A 22,941-nucleotide genomic window follows, 5' to 3' on the forward strand; every position below is an offset into this window, starting at 1 on the left:
TCATTTCCCGCACAAATAACTTTTAATTACTTTTCAATGAGAAGACCTTCTCGGGCTTCTGCTCTTCGCTCACAGCTCAGGTCTGGCTTCCTTTGGCTTCTTGCAGCAGCCGAGCACCATTCCCCCCAGGAGCGGCTCTTTCAGAGATCTCTTGCACTTTTATTGCCGCAGGAAGGCTGCGCGGTCGGGATTGCCCTGGATCGTGCAGGGGCTTTCCATTCTCGGAGGGCAGGTGTCAGGCCCACTCGGGTGGCGTCCCGCCCCGCTGAGGCCTGGGTCTCTGAGCCTCCGTTTCGACCTAGGAGGGCGGCTACGTGGAAGAAAGGACAAGGAGAAATGCGAATGAGGCGCCAGCTCCGTGCTCAGCGGCAGGCCCGCAGGGGTGACAGGTTTCTGGCGTCAGTCTTTCCTCCACTAACTTCCTTCCCTTCACCAGCCGCCGGGCCACATGCCCCACTCGGTCATGATTTAGTGGCAGCGTCAAAACCAGATACCTTCCTTACACTTTTTAATTTTTAAAGTTGGTTTGTATTTGTTTGTGTATGTGTGCATAGAGGTATGTAATCTCTACTCCTGACATGGGGCTTGAACTCACGACCCCTAGATCGAGTGGCCGGTTCCCCGGCCTCAGCCAGCCAGGCGCCCCGATGCTTTCCTCACACTTTCATTCTTTCTAAGAATAAAGACCTAGTCTCTGCGGACGAGGTTCTTAACCCGGAGTTCGCGGACTCCACTTCAGAAGGTCTCTAATTTGCCGGACGGTACCCAAATGTTGGCACTAAGGGCCCACATGCATTTTGCCGCCAGGACCCGCGTCAGGTAGTCAGGAGGGTTCTGATCCAAAAAGGTTTAGGAATCCAAGCGGTAGACCTTTCCCTATTACCTCTTCTTCTCAGACCAAGACAGCCGTTTAGCCTCATTTTATTTAATCCCAGTCCGAGGCGGGTGGGGCAAGAGGACTCCACGCCGCTCAAATCTTCTACAGCTCGCGGCCCCCGCCCCTAAAGAGGAGACCCGCCCTCGAACCCGCCCATTGCCCGCTCGGGGCGGGGCGTCTCTACTGGGCATGCTCAGTACTAAGACCTTGGGTTGGTCTCTTAGGCGGAAGCCGGGGCGGAGTGTGTGTGTTTTTTCCCAGGGTGTCCCGCGCTGCTGTCATGGCCGCGTCCGTGTTCCTGTGTCTGCACATGGAGTTCTAAGGCTGTGGGTGTATTCACAGGAACTGTCACCACGAGATTTCAGCGTCTTTGGGCCCTCCTCCTTTCATCTTCTTTAGTTGACTCCTGTGTGACCCTCGTAGGAACCTGTTTGGGCTGCAGCGATGTCCAGGGAGATGTGGATACCGGAGCTGGCAGTTTTGAGGGGCTTCTCCACTGAGGCTGAGCGGCAGCAGTGGAAGCAGGAGGGAGTAACCGAATCAGGTGAGAAAGGCGAACCTCCCAGGAACGTAGGCCAGCGTGTGGACTGTGAGGAGAAAGAGTGGCGGCGGCTGGGTTTTCATTCTTCCGTGTTTGTTTTGTTTTTCTGCCCAAATCTAGCTGATTCCTTAAAGCTTTGGATTGTTGCATCCTTGATGTAGCGGGTGGGGTCCTTGGGCTCTGTGCTTGTCTTTACCCCAAACTTCTCACCGCCTCGGTTCAGTGATGACACCGATGGCGATGTCAGCGTCTTTTCTAAGTCCTTAACTTTTATACAGTCATTTAATCCTTGTAATAGACATGTAAGGTAGATACTACATTTAATACCACTTTGCAGCTGAAGACATTTAAATACATTGTTTAAATAATTTATTCAAGGTCCCACCGCTGAGAAACAGAAAAGCTAAAACGAGGCAGCAAAGATGTAATTCTTGTGAACAGTACACGTTTACAGGAGAGGTAGGGTTAAAAGGCATATTTACTAGTGATAAATGTAGGATATAGGCACATCTGGTTGTGGGATTAAGGCTGAATCCAGAAGAGAAGTAACAATCTAGGACAGTATATAAGCGGGGTGTGTGTGTGTGTGTACACACACACAATAGGTGTGTGTGCACACACAAGCAATAGGTGCTTCAGGAGAGAGGTAGTTTTTGAAGTCTGGTCATCTGGAAAATTTTCAGGGAAGAAGTCAGATTTGAGCTGAATTTTGATTAAAGAATGAGACAAGTGGAGAAGAGCCCAGCAGGAAAAATCACAGACATATTCATGGGGTATTAGGGGAAAAATGAGTGAACCAGCTCTGCCTCAGGGAGTATAGTGTGGGTAGGAGGAGCCAGGTTATGAAAGGCCTTAGACCCCTGTTTATGGAAACTTTTCTCTTGTCAGTAGGAATCTTTTTGAATTCCCAACAGAAGGGTGACAATACAGTAAAACCTTGGATTGCAAGTAACTCGTTCTGCGAGTGTTCCTCAAGATGAGCAAACATTTCTAATAAAGTTTGACTTGATAAATGAACGATGTCTTGTGTCACCGAATGTCGCATGAACACAACTGAGCCAATGGTTCTTGAAATCCGCTTTGATATACCAGTGCTTGGATTACAAGCGTGTTTCCGGAATGAATTATGCTTGCAAACCAAGGTTTTACTGTACTTACTAATGAGGAATATTATTCCTGGGTCTGTCTTCTACCTTGCTGCTCGTTGTATGGATGAGCTGCTAATTGTAGAAGAGGTGATGTTTGTAGAATGATGGGAATTTTCTCAGTGCTTTGTGATTAATGTACAGTAGGCATTCTAAGGATATGCATTTAAAAAATTTTGCATACTAAAATGGTAGATTTACCTAATGGTGTTATCATTTACAGTTTGAAAAAAATGGTTCTTTTGGATTATTGGACTAATTTTTTATATTGCAGAGAGTGGATCTTTCTTACAGTTGCTGCTAGAAGGGAACTTTGAGGCCATATTCTTAAATTCGTTGACTCAAAATATTTTTAACTCAACCACAATGACTGAAGAAAAGATTGACAGTTACCTTGAGAAGCAGATAGTAACATTCCTGGATTACTCAACAGATTTGGACGCAGCTGAAAGGTAGAATTTTATTTGAAATTTTCATAGAGAAACAGACTGAATACATTTACTAGAAAGACATTGGTTTTAGCTGTCATTGGAAAACCTGTGCTGTCCAGTATGACAGCCCAATAGTCACATGTGCTTTTTGAGCACTTGAAATAGGGAGTGCAACTGACGGACAGAATTTTACATTTCATTTAACTGTAATTAATTTAAGTTTAAAAGAGCCTTATGTGGCTCACGGTTGTAATGTTGGACGTTGAGACATAAATTGTTCAGGTTTCAGAAATTTTGTTTTGTAATACTTGGATAATCTCAATAACTGTTGGTTAATATTTTACATTTTTCCTAACAAAACTGAAATGGAATTAGTTGTGGTTGCACAGTGGTTCATATTTGTTTCTTTATTCTTCTATGCAGACAACAGCTGATATTCCTAATTGGTGTAAGCAGTTTGCAACTTTTTGTTCAGAGTAACTGGACGGGGCCTCTTGTTGATTTACAACCTCAGGATTTTTTGCCATCCTTTTTGTTCCAGCAGTTCAGTGAGGTATGCTTTTCGGAAATGTCATATATAGTTATTATTGTGTTATTATTTTTTTCTTTAGGAACTAGTCTTTATAACCTGGAGTTAATGGCAGATAGGAAAAAAAAACATGACTGTATAGCTTGTACAAAGCCTACTAAGAATGCTTGTTCATTGGTCAGATTTTCAAGTACTTCTAGAAGTTCCATTGTCAGTCATAGACTCCTCATGGAACTCTCCCAATTTATGGAGCTCTCTTAGTTGCCCTTTTTACTAAAGTCCAGGCACCTGTACCAGTCACCCAGTTGCAGATATTACCACAGTTATGTAAAGATCTTTTCTGGCAAAGCAGCAAAACTGGAAATCTGTTTAATTTTATTGCAGGTAAGTTGTGCTGCTGTGCTTAAGAATGGATCCCATGGGTGGTTTCCTTTATATTACAAATACTTCTTTATTTTTTTTTTTATTTTTATTTTTTTTTAAATTTTTTCTTCAACGTTTTTTTTAATTTATTTTTGGGACAGAGAGAGACAGAGCATGAACGGGGGAGGGGCAGAGAGAGAGGGAGACACAGAATCGGAAACAGGCTCCAGGCTCCGAGCCATCAGCCCAGAGCCTGACGCGGGGCTCGAACTCACGGACCGTGAGATCGTGACCTGGCTGAAGTCGGACGCTTAACTGACTGCGCCACCCAGGCACCCCTTACAAATACTTCTTTAAAGTGCCTGGCACAGAAGTGCTCCATGGTGATAACAATTATTATCCATATATAAAGACAGTATTACTGATTGGCATTAGTATGTTATCAGTAGAACATACAGTTCGAATTCTGCAACAGTTTTTCAGCGCATATGCATGGAGCTTGGTGAGTATGACATACTCCATAAGAGAAGTGTGGTGACAGTGACTTATCCAGCCACCTCAGAGATCTAGACATAGCTATCAATCACTAAGCCTACAAAAAGGGCTCCTTAGCATCCAAAACTTTTGCAGCAAAAGTGACCTGTTTTCTGTTAGCAAGCTTCTCAAAATTAGAAGTAACAAATGAAAGGGGAATGAAATTATTAGAGATAAGTGTTAATAATCTGATGGTAGAGGGGCGCCTGGCTGACTCAGTTGGTGGAGTGTGCGACTCTTGATCTTGGGGTCATGAGTTTGAGCCCCGTGTTGGGCATAGAGCTTACTTAAAAAAAAGAAATAAAATATATTTAAAAAAATAATCTAATGGCAGTGTGGAAAGAGAAGTACAAAAGCAACCACAATCTGATAGCTACAGTAATTAGCACTGTACTGTCAGTGTAGTGAGTCACTATATTAGGTTGCAGTAGAGTAATTGAAATTCATAATCCTGGCCTTAAATCATTACTGAAAGGTTAAAGGATCATCTGTATCTCATGTCTAAGAAGGGAATTTTTTTTTTTTAAAGTAGGCTCCATGCTCGAGGTGGGGCTTGAGCTCACGACCCTGAGATCAAGAGCCAGATGCTCTACCAACTGAGTCACCCAGACGCCCTTCTAAGAAGGGAACTTAATCTGCACTTTACAGAGGTTTTCATCCAAAGTAATTAAACTAAAATCCCGAAGCTTATGTGACTTAAAGAGATCTGCTTCACTTTTCTAGAACTTTGCTATTTATGTGGAACATCTCACTCCCTCTCTTACTGTGTATGAGACGGTTTCTGCCTCTTCAGTCCTGTGGCGTTAAAAACTCATCAGTCATAAGTGTTTGTTGAGTGTGGCTCTGTGGGGCGAGTGGGGCTTAATTGACATCTGTTCCATCAGTTTGAGGTATTCTAATTTTTTTTTTTTAATTTTTTTTTTTTTCAACGTTTTTTATTTATTTTTGGGACAGAGAGAGACAGAGCATGAACGGGGGAGGGGCAGAGAGAGAGGGAGACACAGAATCGGAAACAGGCTCCAGGCTCTGAGCCATCAGCCCAGAGCCTGACGCGGGGCTCGAACTCACAGACCGCGAGATCGTGACCTGGCTGAAGTCGGACGCTTAACCGACTGCGCCACCCAGGCGCCCCAGTTTGAGGTATTCTAAAGATGAGAAGACAGAGGCTCCCAGTGGTGAAGGAAACTTGACAGAGGTCTTATAGCTGGGCAATTGGAAGCCACATTTTCTGGGTCCAAATCCAGTCCTCTTTCTGCTCTCTACTGGTGTAGAAGCACCTGTAAAGTCAGGTAACAATTCAAGGAAGTACATACGTAGGTTACATGAGAGATTTGGACTGTAAGAATATTGAAATTAACCAAATTAACCAGTATTGAAAGTGGATGTGTCAGACAGTTTAGTTGGGGGTGGAGCGTGAGTTGAACCTGAAGGGTGATGAGGAAATGGACAGGTGGAGAAGAGGAGGAAATGCAGTCTGGGTGCAGTCATGTGAGCAGAAAGTCAGAGGGGAGAAGAGCATAGTGTTTGTGGGAACGGGCTGCTCTGAGCTTGCTGGAGTAGCAGTAAAAGGTCAGACTTCATGGGATTCAGGCCAGACTGTAGGAAACCTTGAGACTTTGATTTTAGTTTTTTTTTTTATTAGAACTACCTCATACATTCAAAAAAGCATATAAAGTGTATACAGTTTAAATAATAAAAGCCCTTGGTTCCCACCACCCAGCCTGAGAAACATTAGCAGTGTTGAAGAACAGAGCTTCCCGACTGCTGCTCCCCAGATGTCGAGCCCTGTGTCATTGCAGTGTCCGTGTGGGGCCTGGGCTGGGTTGGGGGAGCCTGTGAACTGGTCTCCTCCGGTTAGCAGCATTTGCTAGTTCCTGCTGGGCACCACTAATAATAGCATCTTCTGCGGATGCTGTGCCTTGGAAAAGGTTGGGAAATACTGCCTCAGAAGGTCCCCTGTGTGCTTCCTGATGGCAGCCCTGGCCCCCCTCTCCCATGAACCAGGCTCATAAATTTTGTGTTAATCATTCCATTGCTTTTCTTCATAGTTTTAGCACCTGTGTAACTCCAGGAAACATACTGTTTAATTTTTCCAATTTTTGAACTTTTATAAATAAATGACATACACTGTACGTCTTCTGTGACTTGTTAGGCTCAGTGATATATTTTTGAAATTACATCATTATTCACTTTTACTGTTGTATAGTATTCCAGTTGCGTGACTAGACCAGAATTTATATGTCTGTTCTACTCTTGGCCATATGGTATGTTTCCTTTTTTTTCCCCCCAATATATTACATACAGTGCTATTAGGAACATATCTTCTGGTAATCATTTGCAAGAATTTCGAAGCACAGCATACTGAAAAAATGATAGCGTTTGTTTGATGCAGTGTGCTAAATGGAGGAGGCCCTTGGGCTTTAGTTGGGTACCCTGAGGGCTGAGGGGATGGTCTTTTAACACACTTGTATACCCATCCCAGCAGGGAGTTGCGAAGCTCCTCTGTGGTGTATATTTCCGTATGTGGAATCGCTATGCCCTAGAGTATACACATGTTCAGTTCTTCTTGGTAATGTCAGATTGTTTTTGTTTATTTCTTTGTTTGTGTCAGGTTATTTTTAAAGGAATACTCAAGGGGCCCCGAGGTAGCTCAGTCTGTTGAACGTCTGACTCTTGGTCTTGGCTCAGGTCATGATCTCATGGTTCGTGAGTTCAAGCCCCGTGTCCAGCTCTGTGCTGACAGTGTGGGACCTGCTTGAGATTCTCTCTCTCTCTCTCTCTCTCTCTCTCTCTCTCTGCACCTCCTGCACTGGCTCTCTCTCAAAATAAATAAGTAAACTTAAAAAAAAAAAAAAAAGACAAAAGGAATACTCAATTTATACTCTTTTCCAGCAATCCAAGAATTTGGAAGGTAGGGGGAGTTGAAGCTTTTGAACACATGAGTACAGTCATTTTCCTGTGGTAATTCATGATTCTTGGCTCTTGTGAAGCACAAATATTTGTGAATATATTTTATTGTCATAGAGTATAGTGACCAAAGCTAAATTCATTTTCCTTGCCCACAGATCTCTTCCTGCCCCTCAGCAAGGTTCAGGGCTATGCTAATCATTAGCAAGGCTGCAAGGACAGGGCCAGGATCAACTACCTTATGGTGGTGTGGCCTTGTCATTTTTAACACTGTTTTCTGGTTTCTGATGCTAACCGGTCTCAGAGGAATAGCACTAAAGGTCCATGTCTGAGCAGTACGTGAGATGTGCTGACAGTGGAGAGCTTGATGTGGGCTTGAACTCACAAACTGTGAGATCATGACCTGAGCTGAGGTCGGATACTTAACCGACTGAGTCACCTAAGTGCCCCTAAACAATCCTCTTTAAAAATGGACAATTTCCCAAAACCTCTGGAAACACATTTGGAACTCAGTTGCAATATCAGTGTTATATCTCGGGTGTAGGCAGAGGCTGATTTACTTAAGCAGAAGATAGAAAAGCATTTCATTTTTTCATGATTATGCAAGGTAGCACTGGGAAGAGAAATGTATTTATTTATATAGATTCACTCATTTATTTGTTATTTGTCTTGTTACTACCATCTCCCGAGAGTTTTGAATTGAAGAGTAGGAGGTTTAGTAACCAACCCCTGCTTTGAGTATCAGAGGTAATGATACCCAGGTGGTATATCATGGGCTGTCTCTATCTCTTTGTATAATTTTTTTTTTGTTACCCTAGTAAATTACTTGTTTGCTGCTTCTGTTTAGGGATTTCATTTGCAAGAGAATGATCTAAACGTGTGCTAGAATGGTTAGTTATGTTTCTCATTTCAAAGTGATTAGAATATGGATTATTTTTCTTTTTTTTTTAATATTTATATATTCTTGAGTGTGAGTGGGTGAGAGTGGGGGAGCACGGGAGAGGGTCAGAGAGAGGGGGAGACAGAGGGTGTGAAGTGGGGTCTGAGCCATCAGCACAGAGCCTGATGGGGGCCTCGAACTCACGAACTGTTATGACCTGAGCTGAAGTCGGATGCTTAACTGCTTGAAGCACCCAGGTGCCCCACAGATTCTTTTTCTTAAAGGCATGTCATATCTTCTTGTAGTGTACCAGTTTGGTCTGGACTTTGGGAAATAAGGGTGGTTGTATCCTTATTTTGACATCTTTGTGTGACAGAGAACTCAATGAGGCTGCATATCTAGTCTTGGCACATTAGGCAGGTTCTTCTCCCAAGTTCTTAAGTGAGTATATCTGCTGGTATATTCGGCACCTCTGCATGGGGGTCTCGCAAGATGCCTTGTGCTCACGTGTCTCAGACTGAACTCATGGTGAGGGTCTCCCCACACCTGGTCCTCTTCCAGTGTCTGTATCTTAGTAGCCATGCCACCATAAGGTAGTGGTCCTAGTTGGAAGGCTGGAAGTGATCCTGGCCTGGTGCTTGCATTCTTCCTAATGCTTAGCATAGCCCTGAACCTTGCCAAGGGGCAGGAAGCGGTCCGTGGGGAAGGCAGCATGGGGTGCTAGGAGGAACACTGATTTGGGAGTTGGAAAACAGGCTGGAATCTGTTCAGACACTGACGTCTGTGTGATTTTTGACTGCACTTAACATTTGTGTCTGTTTCCTTCTAAAATTGAGGTAGTTATAGTAACTTCAAAATAGCTTCTTAATTATTGAGGTTTAAAAAAAATTCCTCTGGCCTTAGTGTAGGTAGCGGTAAGCTTTGTTTGCAGTTTGGTGGTGCTCTTTCTTTATTCCTCTATTACACTTCTTGACGATGAAGGGAGGACAGCGGGTGAACCCACAGCTTTTTCTTTCTTGCCGGTATCGAATGCTTCAACAATGTATTTATCCAGGCACTGGCATTATTTGGATTATTTAATTTAATCCTTACACGTACCCTACAAGGTGTGGGTTCTATGATTTCATTTTGTAGTTAATGATGTTTCAGTTCAAAAATTTACCTATATCCACAAACTAACAAGAGGCAGAAAAAGGACACTGTCCTGTGTCTGTGACCTTGGAGCTCATGTTTCTAATGGGTAAGCATTCCTGCTGTCTGTCTTGTGGCAGTCATCAAAACTATACAGTGCACATTTTAGAAAATGCAGGTGATTTGTCCATTGTAGAAAGTCTCTGTTTAGTTAAAGACTGGGTTTTCCAAATGCATGTCTTTTTTTGCAGCCTTCTGTTACCACTGGTCCGTAGTTTTAGGCCCACTCAGCATTTGATATGTAAGATCTAGCTGGCTGTTTGGCTTAGGAATTATGGAGCAGACCTGCTTTGTAATGACGTTTGCCAGCTAATGAAGCATATGTGAAATGTGTTTAATGTAAATACTTTAACATAGGGATGCTTTTTATTTTGTTGTAAGTAAATCTATAAAGTCGTGAAACCTCTTCAATACTAGCATTTTCTTGACTTCCCTGTTCCTCTAAAGTATAGGCATGTAGGTGGCCATCTGTTAGGGCAGCCTGGGTTTATAGGTCTCCAGGGGCCTTTATAATGTTATGATTCTGTCCAGTGCCAATTGCTGTGTAATAGATTAATGCCTTTGTTTCAAAGTTGAATTAACTGGAAAATATGTGTTATTGTAAGATCTATAAAGATTAATATTTTGTTAAATTACATCATCTTGGCTTACTTTTTTTTTTTTTTTTTTTTTTTTTCCAGGTCAAAGGACTGGATGCGGTTGTTCTGAATCTGCTTATTCTAGACGGGGAATCAGTCTACAGCCTGACCTCAAAGCCCATACTACTCTTAATAGCACGAGTTATTCTAGTGAATGTAAGACATAAACTGACAACCATTCAGGTAAGGGGAGAAACGACGGTAGGTGGTGTTTTCTAAGTCTTCTTTAGGTATATCACTTTAAAATCTAATGAAAATAGAGATGCCTGGTTGGCTTAGTCAGTTGAACATCTAACTTTGACTCAGTTCATGATCTCACAGTTCATGAGTTTAAGCCCTGTGTCAGGCTCTGTGCTGACAGCTCAGAGCCTGGAGCCTGCTTCATTCTGTGTCTCCCTCTCTTTCTGCCTCCCTCTCCCCTGCCACTTGTGCTGTCTCTCTCAAAAAGGAATAAATAAACTTAAAAAATGTTAAAAAATTAAAATCTAATGAAAATAAGCAAAAACTTTCTCCTTTTATGAGATTCATCTAATATAAAATGAGATTATATTGAGCCCCTTTAAAAGGATTGTATAGACGTACGTTGTGTATGTGTGAGTGTATGTAAATGTTGATTCTCTGAATCTTAAAGGTTTGAAAACATCCTCCATGGTCTTTCATGAATTTCCTGTAGGGATAGTGAGCAGGAGGCAGAATTTTAGTTTTCTTGCAGTCGATCTTAATTACTGTTTCCTGGCCCACATCCTACCTTGGTTCATCATTTGGGTTGGATTTAGTAGAGCATTTGTTGAATGTCTGTTACATTGTTTCTTTAGGTCACAGATAAATTAGTGAGAAGACCTGCTCTACTCACAGAAAGCTACTATGCGGTAGGAGTGACAGAGCTCCAAGAGAGATACAAGCGTGTCTTTTGAGGGTTAGTGGACGTCACCACCTGTACAGTGTGCCTTGTAGCTCCTCAGGCTGCACTGTGCTGTGAAAGCAGCTGTGGACAGTTTGTAAACGAATGGTGTGTGTCTGTGTACCAATAAAGCTTTATTTATGGACACTGAAATTGACATTTTATATACTTTTCACATGTTGCAAAATATTCTTTTGGTTTTTGTTTTTTTCCAGTGTTTTAAAAATGTAAAAACTGTACTTAGTTCTTAGGCTGTACAAAAATAGGAGTGGGGTGGATTTGGCCTGCGGACTGTAGTTTGCTGACTCCTGTTCTAATTGTGGCAACTTGAGGATGTAGACCCAGAAATGATAAATCTAAACTGTATGTGAAATCTCCCCAATTTCCAAGTTTTGGCTGAAGATTTTTAAGAAAAACAGTATTTCGGTGGGCAAAATGTAGACTCGGGCTGTACTGTGTAAGGACTTATTTTCCTAAGTATTTCATACCCAAGTAGGGATAAGAAGGCAAGTTTTGCCTCTTTCAGTGACTGTCATGCCAGCCAGAGGAATTGGAATCGCTTGTACTGGAAGGGGTTTTACTGGATGGGCTTCAAATGTCAGAGTAGATATAAGGCCTTATCTTTGATTGTTTAGTCATGCTAGCTTGAATAAAATTTTTTTTCTAGAGTTGATCTGAGTGAATGCTCTTTTCTAGAATGACTAGTATTTGGCTCTAAAGAAAGTGTCACTGAGGCATGAGGCTGCCAGATGACATTATTGTCTTTGTAGTGAGACTAGAGTAGTAAATGAGTGAGACAGTTTTAAATTTTGTTGGTGGAAAACGTTCATCAGCCAGTAGTTAAGCATCTTTTAAAAAAAGATATATGTACTATCAACTTAGGGTTGAACAAGTAAATATTTGAACGGCTGGTTGTAAATGTCATACTTTGTGGGGTTGGAGAGACAAGTTACCTGAATTTCTTGGCAGGTGCTAAACAACTTTTGACTTGGGCTTACAACCCTGTTGTCTTGTTACCCATCACCATGCAGAGATCACTCTGTGCTGAAATCTTCCCTTTCAGTGAAAACAGGAAAGTTCTTTCTTCTTTGGGTCTGTAATATGTCATTTTCTAAATGATGATATAAAAATGACTTCTTTGATAAATGAAGATAAAATAGTAAAGAAGTGTCCCATACTTAACCAAGTTAATTTTAACCTTTTTAAGTTAGCTTTGAATAGACGTACTCATGAAGAATATATCAAGTTGTTTATAATGATATTTTTGTGGAACTATAAAAGAAGGTGATTTTCCCCAAACCCCCTAATCTGTGAAGTATATAGACTAGTATTAGTAATATGTAAATGTTGAGTAAAAAGAGTCTTGGCTTCAAAATCAGACCAGAGTTTGTCTGGCTCAGCCGCTTAACAGCTGTGTGACGTTACGCTAGTAAATTTCTCTGGAATATCAGTTTCCCTTATTTATAATTATTTTAAAAATGGGCCAAGCTGGCAAAGATTTATTGGGTGCCTTTTGAGTACACTTATGCTTCCTGCCTTTTAGGAGGTTATTGACTAGTGTGACTTCCTAATCAGAACATTCTGTCATAAGTGCTAAAATCAGGAGACAGGATCTAGAAACTAGAGTGAGGCTTCAAATGTCTTTTTTTTATTAATGCCTCAGATTTTCTATTAAGCAATCTTGGCAAACAGATAAGGGCACTTTTATTTTCTAGTAGAAAAATAGGCTATGCTTTCTTTATTTTTTTCACACTCCCTCTCACCCCAGATAAAGATTTGGGGTTAAGAGTTAACTTATAGATCTGATTTTTAAAGGTTCAGCATCTGATGATGTAGGTTTTCTTAAATTTATTTTGTTATGTTTTTATTTTATTTTTGAGAGAGAGACCCAGTGAGAGCAGGGGAGGGGGAGAGAGAGATGGAGACAATCTGAAGCAGGCTCCAGGCTCCAAGCTGTCAGTGAAGAGCCTGATGTGGGGTTCGAACTCACAGACTGCAAGATCATGACCTGAGCCAAAGTCGACGCCCAACCAACTGAGCCCCTGATGTCGTAGGTTTTCTTAAAAGGACAGTTTCTTTGACTCACTCTGTCTGAATTCCCATGTCTAGAAAAGGAAGGGTGGGCTGTCAAACCTGAGTCACTTAATGCTGATGCCAGTTCAGGGATAGATAATCGAAATGTAGCCTGTCGTTAGCCTTAGTGATAGAAAAGAAGGAAAATGAGGCAACACCTCCGGGAAGTAAATGAAACATGATGTGAAACTTCTCTCTATTAGATAATTCTACCTTTCCTCACAGGGACTAAGGAAACAGCATCAGTAATTAAGAAGGATTTTGTTACAGAATCAAAATTCATTTGTGACCGCACCATTGTTGGAGCAATGTGCTGTGGAGCAGTGTAGGAGGGAAACCAGGCAGTTTACCCCTTAATCAAATGAAGACATTAAGTTCAAGTTAAAAAAAAAGATGCTTTTGATAGTTAAGCATGATCTTCTATTAGTAGATGTTGCTTTTATTTATTTATTAAAATGTTTATTTATTTTGAGAGAGAGAGAGAGAGAGAGAGAGAGAAAGTGAGCTGGGGAGGGGCAGAGAGAGGGAGAGAGAATCCTAAGCAGGCTCCATGCTTTATCAGTGCAGGACTCAAACCCATGCAGGGCTCGATCCACAAACTGTGAGATCATGACCTGGGCCAACATCAAGAGTAGGATGCTTAACTGACTGAGCCACCCTGGTGCCCCAGTAGATACTGCTTTAAAAAAAAAAAAAGGAAAAATTAATTTCTTATACTTTCATGCAGTATATTCAAAATAGCATAGTTATAATATTTAATTTAGATGATTCAGTGCATGGTCATACTTAATATTTTAATGAACCTATCAAAAATATTTAATACTTCTTACTTGCAAACTCACCCATACACTCTTCACACATGTACACATACACTCATATACGCATAGTGGAAGATCCAGAAGGTTATAAGCCTTTGTCATGGATTTTTCCAGGGGAGGAGAATGGCACTGAGTCAGCTGAAGAGAGACTTTCACTCTTCACTGTACATGCTTTTGTATTGGCTTTTTGTTGTTTGTTGTTTTCTTTCTGTTTTTTTCTTTTTTAATAAGAAGCAAGTTATTTTTATTTTTATTATTTTTTTAATGTTTATTTTAGAGAGAGACAGCGTGGGGGGGGAGGGGCAGAGAGAGAGCGAGAGACAGAATTCCAGGCAGGCTCTATTCTGTCAGTGCAGAGCCTGATCCGGGGTTCAAACTCACAAACCATGAGATCTTGACCTGAGCCTAAGCCAGGAGTCAGATGCCCAACCAACTGAGCCACCCAGGTGCCCCAAGGATCAAGTTTTTTTGAAATAGTGATCAAGTGAAAACAGCATCAGACAATAGAGAAAAACCTACTGTGTTCTCAGCCATAGTCAAGACACTGTATGAAATTCAGTCTCTATCCTCAAGAATGTTTGGACCAGGTAGAGTTATACTCTTGAAAAACAAGCACCTGATGCAGTGCTAACTTCTAGGAACAGTGTAGAAGTTCAGAGAAGGGAGAGAGAAATATGTGCCACACTCGTGGGAGAAGGCTTCATGGAAGGGTCTCGCCGGGTGTGGAAGGGATTTTCTTAGTTTTGGGGAATATTTGAATGCAGGGTATTCTTTGCAGTGTAGTTTGTGCAAAATATATTGCTCTGAGGAGGACCTAGAGATGGGCAGGACGTGATTTCTTACCTTATTGGGTAGATGGTGGGCGACACTGAAAGCTAGGGATGACCTATGTGAATCAGTGGACTGTGTTCGCAAAGGAGGTAGTACAAATAATACGCTAGAAGTTCAGAGCAGAGAAAACATCACCACCCCCCTATGCCCACCGCACTCCCTGCCTCTGGGAGGTTCTTGCTGGAGTTCTCCTGGGCGAGTTGCTGCCTGGTTTATGGCGCTGAGGGGGTGCCATGGAGGAGAAGGGTGCTGACAGCAGCAGACGTTTTAAAGGATGAGGTCGTAAGTTCTAAACGGCATCAGGAAGCCCAGCTGATTTAAAATACAGGCTCTGAGAGAATGGAGCAGAGGGGTTCTTGCGAAAGAGGGAGAAGCTGATGTGAGTATCATCATCAAAGACAGAGCAGTGGGTGGATAAGTTTGTCGAAGAGTAAGTTTAATTTCGCAAATGTTAAAAAAAATTCTAAACGCTAATTTCAGTTAGTGGAAACATTGTTTTTCAGAGGGGCCTTTACTGTCAGTTTACATGGTTCTTTTTTTCCCTAGAGCTTGCCATGGTGGACTTTGAGGTGTGTGAGTATTCACCAGCAGTTGCTGGAGCAGCGCTCACCGCAGCTCTTTGCTCTTGCCGGAGACTGTATCGGGGAAGGTATGTAGCAGATTTTGTTTGATGCGGGCATGAAGTTCTTGGCTGAGATATTCCTTTTTAGTTTAGTTTTTTACAGGTAATAGTAACTTCTTGGTTGAGGGGGTTTCTTTTTCTCCCCTTTACTTCTGGATGTGGAATATCACAAATTGTTAGGGTGTCAGATTATACAATTTCTTTTCACCTCTGAATTTAAAAAGAGGTCATCATTGTAATTTATATTACCTATTTAGAAAGTGATTTGTTTTATGTAGGTTGCCATGATTTTATCACAAGTGGCTTACAAGTATTTTAATATTTTGTCTGTGTTTTAATCTGAGAAGCCTCTTTGGAAACAAATGCAAACTTTCTTTGTTTAAAAAAACTTCCTTCATTAATGAGTTGGAGTAAATTGTGCCAAATGACATGCAAAATAGAAAATTATTTATCCTCTGTCCTATTGAGTACATGAAGAAAGCCTTTTTCACATTTAGTAGAAAATACATTTTCCTAAGGATGGCAATAGGTGGAGAGACATTTTTACATTTTGTATTATTTTTTATTATAATACGTAATATGCATGTACAAAAGTACCTAAAATATAAATGAAAGTAGAAACCACACACCTCTGTCAGTGCCTCCCACTGCCTTTGCTACACATACCTTGCAGGTTTCCTAGGGAAGCATTTTGAAAAGAGAAAAATCTTGGGTACCTTGATACTTGGTTTTCCTGGGCTTTTGGAATGATTCTTCTTAGCAAAAGTTGCCAAACAAATCAAAACAAAAACAGATTCTCTTGTAGTGAAGGAACACTTGAACACAGATGAACTTGGACCTGGTTACAGACTTCGGAGTTAAGAGAAGGGGTTTGACCTTAGGTGTGTCTGATTCCAAAGCCCATGGTCCTTTCACCATAACAAGAGTATGTATGGCGTGAGTACGTGCACATGTGCGTATGTGTGAACAGTACTCTCCCTTCTCCATGGTCTCCATCTCAATGGTTTCGGTTACTTGCAGTCATCTGCGGCCTGGAAGTAGATAATCCTCCTTCTGACCAATTGTCAGAAGGTTAGAAGAAGCCTAATGCTACATCACGATGCCTGCGTCAGGCACCTTACTTCCTCTCATCACACCGGCATTTTATCATCTCACATCACCACAAAGGAGGGTGAGCACAGTACAGTAAGATATTTTGAGGGAGAGAAAAGGGTTTGGTTCTACTGTGGTTTCTCACATCCACTGGGGCCCTGGGACCTGTCCCCCTTGGATAAGGAGGGCCATGGGGGGGAAGCGGTGGTTTTCGTCACTCTGGGTGGAGAAGCAGTGATCTGTACTTGGTGGAGTAGCACACTCATGAAGGCATAAAACGACTCTTAACATGTGTGCATATGTCATTACAAGAAGCTCCCACACCTTTCTGGAATCTGTTTCCTTCAAGGGTACCTCTATGTAGTAACAAGCTAGGCCAGAATACAGTGGAGAGAATGTTAGTTTGTGCAGCAGTAAATACTACTAAGCTAGGTAATTTAGTTGAAATTAATGTCTCAATTTTGTTGTTGTTATTTTAGGATAGAAATACATAAGCATATGCTAATCTTAGATAAAATGAACATCTGTACATTATTCAAAAGGAGAAAGTAAGGAAAATATTCAGTCAGTATGATAATTGATTCATTTATATTGTGTATGCTAACTGAGACTTAGACCATTTATATTCTTTCAGGACTTTAGGTAATGCAAGGCTACGAAACAAGCAAGGCCATGTTAAATCAAATTTTGTGTGTGTGTATATATATATATATATATATATATATATATATATATATTCTGCTATGGGATTTAAACCTGACATATGATAGATTAGTTGTTTTATTACATGTAAGGAGTTTACTTTTCTGTACAATGGTAATTCTTTTCTTTCTTTCTTTTTTTTTTTAACGTTTATTTTTGAGAGAGAGAGTGTGAGCAGGAGAGGGGCAGAGAGAGAAGGGGTCAGAGGCTCCCAAGCCAGCTCTGTGCTGACAGCAGTGGGACTGACATGGGGCTGGAATTCATGAACCATGAGATCATGACCTGAGCCAAAGTCAGATGCTCAACTGATTGAGCTACCCAGGCACCCCTATACCATGGTATTTCTTAAGTAACAGAACTGAAAAACAGACTCTCGCTTTTTCTGACCAATAGTTTTGGTTTAATGCTTTTGGATTATAAAAGATTTTTATGAGCAGATTTAGCCTACTGAACCAAGACTATAGATTCTCTAGACTGGAGGTCCTTGAGAGCTGTTTTTGTTTGTTTGTTTGTTTGTTTTGTTTGTTTTTAAGCTTCTTTCTACTTAGCATAGTGCCTGGAAAATAGTAAATAATTAGTACATATTTGTTGAATAAGAACAGTTAAGGTTTATTGAGGCCTTTCTACATGCACTTTTAGAACTCCATCTGTTCTCCATTTCAGTAGCAACTTTTATCTGACTTAACTTCTGTACAAGAGTTTTTCAAAAAGTAGAATATCACAGGTGCGCCTGGGTGGCTCAGTCGGTTAAACATCTGACTCTTGAACTCAGTTCAAGCCTTGATCTCAAGGTCTTGAGTTCAAGTCCCACCTTGGGCTCCATGATGGGTGTGGAGCCTACTTAAAAAAAAAAAAAAAAAAAGGAATATTAGAGCAGTTAGGAGAAAAATTGATCCTACCCAGATGCCATATGGACTTTGAATCTCTCCTAATAACATTGCCTAAAGGTGGAGTTCTCTTCAAAATGAATACAGAGTGAACCTTGGAGAAAATGAATACCTGACGCCCCATTTAGCAGACATCTTTTCCTCTGTATTCAGTAAAATGAAAACTGTGTAGACTGAGTCTCCCCCATTCATGCCATTGCATATTTTTGACATGACGTGAGGTATACTCCATAAATGAACATAGTGCAAAGGAAGAAGGGGGGGGTGAGCTTCTAATTTATGAAATTGGGTAAAGTTTTGAAAGGCAAGGGTGACTTAACATCATCGATAATTATGGGGAGAAAAAGTTGCCTTTTCCAGAGGATAGTGAGAGCATTTGAAGTAAGATGGCATCAGGATTCAGCCCACTGTTTAATTTTGTAGAAAGGTAATTACATTACACTACTTAGGATATTATACGGTTTCCTGTGCTTCATTATACTTTTATGGAAAACTGGTTAACAAAAAGTGAACAAAAAAGGTGTCACTAGGAGTTGTTTTTTCTTTTTATGGGAAATCGAATTTGATGCAGTTGTTATAGCGAAAGTCACATTTCTTCCCTTATTCCTATATTATATAAACTTGCATTTATGGCTACGTTTTTTATCACAGCACAGTGACTAATGTTCATAATTATTATTAAGAAAAGAAAAAGTAGCATTCCTTAAGTGCCATTTTATTTTATTATTTTTTTTTAATTTAGAGAGAGAGAAAGAGAGAGTGAGTGCACAGTGGGGAAGAGGGACAGAGGGAGAGAGAGAGAATCTTAAGCAGGCTCCATGCTAGGTGCAGAGCCTGAGGCAGGGCTTGATCCCAAGACCCTGGGATCATGACCTGAGCTGAAATCAAGAGTTGGATGCTCAACCGACTGAGCCACCCAGGCACTCTCCACCCCCTGCGTTATGTGCCATTTTAAAAAGGAAGGACCATATGATGTGTTTTAGAGAGAATTCTATTCTGTGGGGTAAAATTAAGTTTCCAAACAGAAAGGGTTAACTAAGATCTGGAAAATATGACTTGTAAGTGACTCATTCCCCAAGTGGTCTTGATTCTTTTCTGCAATATATTTCAGCATATCATTTACTTTGCCTTACAACTAAGCATTTTTTATGTTGCCATTCTAGGCTAATCAACGACATTTTTCATTTTATCTAGTCATAAATTCGTCCATTTTGGCTATGTTTAAGTAGGTCTGCACATAGTCTTCAACTGCAACATTTCATAAACAATTTTATTTAAAAAAATGTTTTGTTCTGGGATTTGACCCAAATGTTGACCAAGCAGTCAGTTACAACTGAAATATTACTCAGTGTCCAGAGAAGGATATTATATTTGAAATGTTGCCCTTGAAGGATCATCAAAAAGTTGGCAGGATTTTTTTCAGTCTATGAAACATAAGTGAGGATTTCATGAACAACTGTGGTCGTTATATTTTTGTCCAGGAATGTGACATCAGTACAGTGTAGTGGAATAGAGCCCATCACACTGTCAGCAGAACTTTGCTGGACTGATCACATGTATGAAATGAGTAAGTTAGAGTCTTGCAAAGTATGCTCTTTAGTGTGATCTAGGCACTCTTTTTGATGTCACACCAATGAAACCCATGATTCTCTAAAAGATGGCTTAGATGCACACACAACCATTTATTGTGGGAGCGTATGCCGAAAATGCATTTGATATAGTGCATGAGATGTAATATTGCAGTTTAGCTCTTCGAAATTGAGTTTATGAAGAAGTTCGTGTGTAAGAGAAAAGTTTGAAATGCTTTGTCCGGGAGTTCTGCTATAACATCTATAGGCAACTCTGTAACTCTCAGGTTAAGTTGTTTCCTCATCAAAAGAGCTGATCAAAAGATTAATCTCTTGGTGGCTGATGAATGCATTGATTTAAAAAAAAAATTGATACTTTGCAATGAGTGTTATTAAATATACTAAACATATTATAACTATCTGTAGGAATTTCATTTTAAAATAGCCTTAAATAATCTTTTAAGAAGAGACTTTGGTTTTAGCACACATTTTAAATGTACTGGTTGACATTTGTATCCAGAAGGTCATGAATATTCATTTCCATGGAGAACCTACAGGTTTATTAAAATAATATACATCTACTGAGTTGACATGTTCCTTTCTTTACTTAAACCTTGAGTCATCCAAAGCTTGAAACTGTGTGTTCATAATTGACTCATTGTTTTCCATGATACTGTGCATCTAGCCAGTTCTTAAATCTTACCAGTTCTTCCTTAAGGGTCCCATATACATCCATTCCTACCACTCTTATCCTAGGCCATGTCCGAAATCTTTAGTTTGGAAAGGCCCTTTAGAGATTATTTTGTTCAGCTAACTAACTCATTTTACAAAGACTTGTGACTCAAATTGCCCAAGAGCCAGACCTATGATGTAGAGTTTGTAACTCCAAATCCCTCCCACTCTTCTTTCCATTATATTTCTGCAACCGATCAGTAGGGCAGAATTCTAGTATCTGATAAGGATAATGCAGTTCACATTTCTATAGTGCTAGCTCTGTACCAAGGCCTGTACTAAGTCTTTAAGTATATGAACTAGTTTATTCCTCACAACCACTCTTATGAGATAGAACTGAAGACTGAAGAGTTTACAGAGGATGGTAGACTGGTGCATGTAGTGTTCTTTCCTTTTTTTTTTTTTTTAATAGCTTTTTTGAAGAATAATTAACCTACAGTATTTACTCATATTTTGAAGTGTGCGATATTTTACACATGTATACACCTGTGAAATTACCACAATCAAGACAATTAACAGAATATGATGTTTTAAGATCTGGCTTTTAGTTTCTCCTCTGTCACTTAGACAGCTCATCTGACTTCCGAACTAAGGATTCTTTCCATGTAAACTGATCTTTGAAGCCTTTCCAGGTATAAAATAATGTGATTCTTCTTAGGCTGGCTCTCCACTCATCCTAATGCTGGAATTCATTGCAAGATTGTATCCAAAAGAGTTACTTCCTCTTCCCTTGGGAACTTTCTGAAATTACTTTGAGAGAGAATGCATTCCATTGTTAGGATCTGTAATTGCTGCAAAGTGCTTCCTTTTATTAATTAAAAACATCTGTGATTTTGTCACTTATGACTGCTAGCCAGAGCTGTGCTGATATAGTAGCCACTAGCTATCTGTGACTATTTAAATTTAAATAAGTAAAAGAAAAGTCATAAAAAATTCAGTTCTTCAGGTTCACTAGCCACATTGGCAGTGCTCAGAAGCCATGTGTAGCTAATGGCTGCCATTTTGGACATTGCAGCTAGAGAATATTTATATTGTCAGAGAATGTTTTGGACAGGACTGCTGTTGAGCAACAGACAATGACAAGGTAGGTCTGTCCTTCTTTCTATATGACCAGCCCCCAGTTACTTAAGGCTACTGTCACTGTCATTTCACGTCTGAAGGGTTGTCCCTGACTTGCAGACTCATTCTTGGCCTTCGTTCCCTCTCCCTCTACGTTAGTACTGGATTGGTTTTTCTAAATACCATTTACATCATGTCCCTTTTTTGCATTAGGAAAGTCTTTAATTGTTCCCAGTTTTACCTTTGACTTTATATTTTATACTCAATTTGATATTTAATACAAATTGTTTTTAGAATGCTTGCTGTGTTTCAGTCACCGTGCCAGGTGCTAGGGATATTGAAGAACTCAGTGGGGCAAGGGCAAAAATTACAAGTAGAAAAAAGGGCATAAAGGGGATAGGAAGGGATGTGGTTAATCTAAACCTGAGAGATCAGAGAAGGCTTCACAAAGAGCCTCATGCTTGAACTGACTCTTGAAGAATTAAGAATTTATTAGATGAAGCTGGAAAAGGTATATAACATGTATTAAGAGAAGTACAGAGACTCGAAACATCTCTGTGGGTTTGGGAATTTGGGTAGTTTGGAATGGCTGGAGCAGAGTGTGAGGGTGGGTTGTGTGGCAGGTGATGAGGTTGAACAGGTAGGCAGGAACTGGTCCTTAGAACATTGGATTCCATCTTGATGGTTGCTGTCAAAAGGTTTTTAAATATTTGAGTACTCCTAAGACAGTTATTGAGGGCCACCTATGATAGGGGGTACATAGAGCAGTGAACCAGACTCACGTGGGCCCCTCTTTTGTGAGCCTTATGGTCTAGAAGTGAATTGCAGCCAAATTTCTACCCATCTTTCAAGGCCTGCCCTTCTGAAAAGGTTTGTTCAACTATCCTAGTCTTAGGGATATGCCCCCTTTGGTATTTATGATCAGTACCATACAATTTCACTTCACAGTAATTGTCATGTGTCTTCTCTTCCTAGCTCTTCTTTTCCCCATATCTTGTTAGGGAAGATCAGGGCTTAAACCTTGCTGTAGGATCTGGTGTAATTCGAAGCATATATAATAATTCAGTAGATGTTTATTAAAAGTCATAGGATAGAAAAGAGGGAAATTGTTGAGGAAGGGAGAGAGGCAGGAGAAGGATGGAACACTGGAGGAGCAGCAGTAGGAAATAAGCTTGCAAAGTATGGAGATAGGGAGAAAAGGATTTTTTTTAGAGGAAATGAGTTGGCGTTGGCTAGTGCTTTCCTGTTTAGACATGATGTCACAAATGTGTAAAGGCTGGCTTACGGTTATGGATTCTTAGGATAATTGTTTTCCCCCTTCTCCCAGTGCCATTTTTCTTGCTGACCTCTTTTGCATGGCAGACTTAACCTCTTTTTTTAACCTCTCAGTGAAGATACAGTAATTTGGGTCTCAGCTTTGAATGGACTCTCCTGCTGGATTGGCTACTTTGGGTGGGTCTAGGCCTCATCTTCTGTCTTTGGTGTTCCTTGCAGCCATAAAAATGGAATTCTAAGGTCCCTAAGGTTTGGTAGATAGCTTCAGGGCAGAATATGGCTTCGGTGCTTGCGTAATTCCTCAGGTTCAGTTTTCATTCAGTTTTTGTTCTTTGAGGATTCCTT

General features: G+C 40.6%; 1 protein-coding gene and 1 long non-coding RNA gene across 2 annotated transcripts in view; one reads left to right on the forward strand and one right to left on the reverse strand.

The window, feature by feature from the left end:
- On the reverse strand, positions 1-1,013 carry LOC132690993 (uncharacterized). The gene is made up of 2 exons (XR_009615560.1): positions 884-1,013; positions 1-310 (listed from the first exon to the last, which is right to left on the reverse strand). It is a non-coding gene; the product is annotated as an uncharacterized LOC132690993 (long non-coding RNA).
- A 99-nt stretch (positions 1,014-1,112) lies between these two features.
- Positions 1,113-22,941, forward strand: part of TTC27 (tetratricopeptide repeat domain 27) — a 176,911-nt gene continuing 155,082 nt past the window's right edge. The window contains exons 1-5 of the mRNA XM_078444804.2: positions 1,113-1,421; positions 2,838-3,015; positions 3,418-3,547; positions 10,079-10,219; positions 15,206-15,308. Of these exons, the coding sequence (XP_078300930.1) occupies positions 1,322-1,421; positions 2,838-3,015; positions 3,418-3,547; positions 10,079-10,219; positions 15,206-15,308 (652 nt within the window). The 5' untranslated portion in view covers positions 1,113-1,321. The remainder of the gene's footprint in view (positions 1,422-2,837; positions 3,016-3,417; positions 3,548-10,078; positions 10,220-15,205; positions 15,309-22,941) is intronic.

Source organism: Panthera onca, chromosome A3, assembly GCF_046562875.1.
Source record: "Panthera onca isolate mPanOnc1 chromosome A3, mPanOnc1 haplotype 2, whole genome shotgun sequence".
Lineage (NCBI taxonomy): Eukaryota > Metazoa > Chordata > Mammalia > Carnivora > Felidae > Panthera > Panthera onca.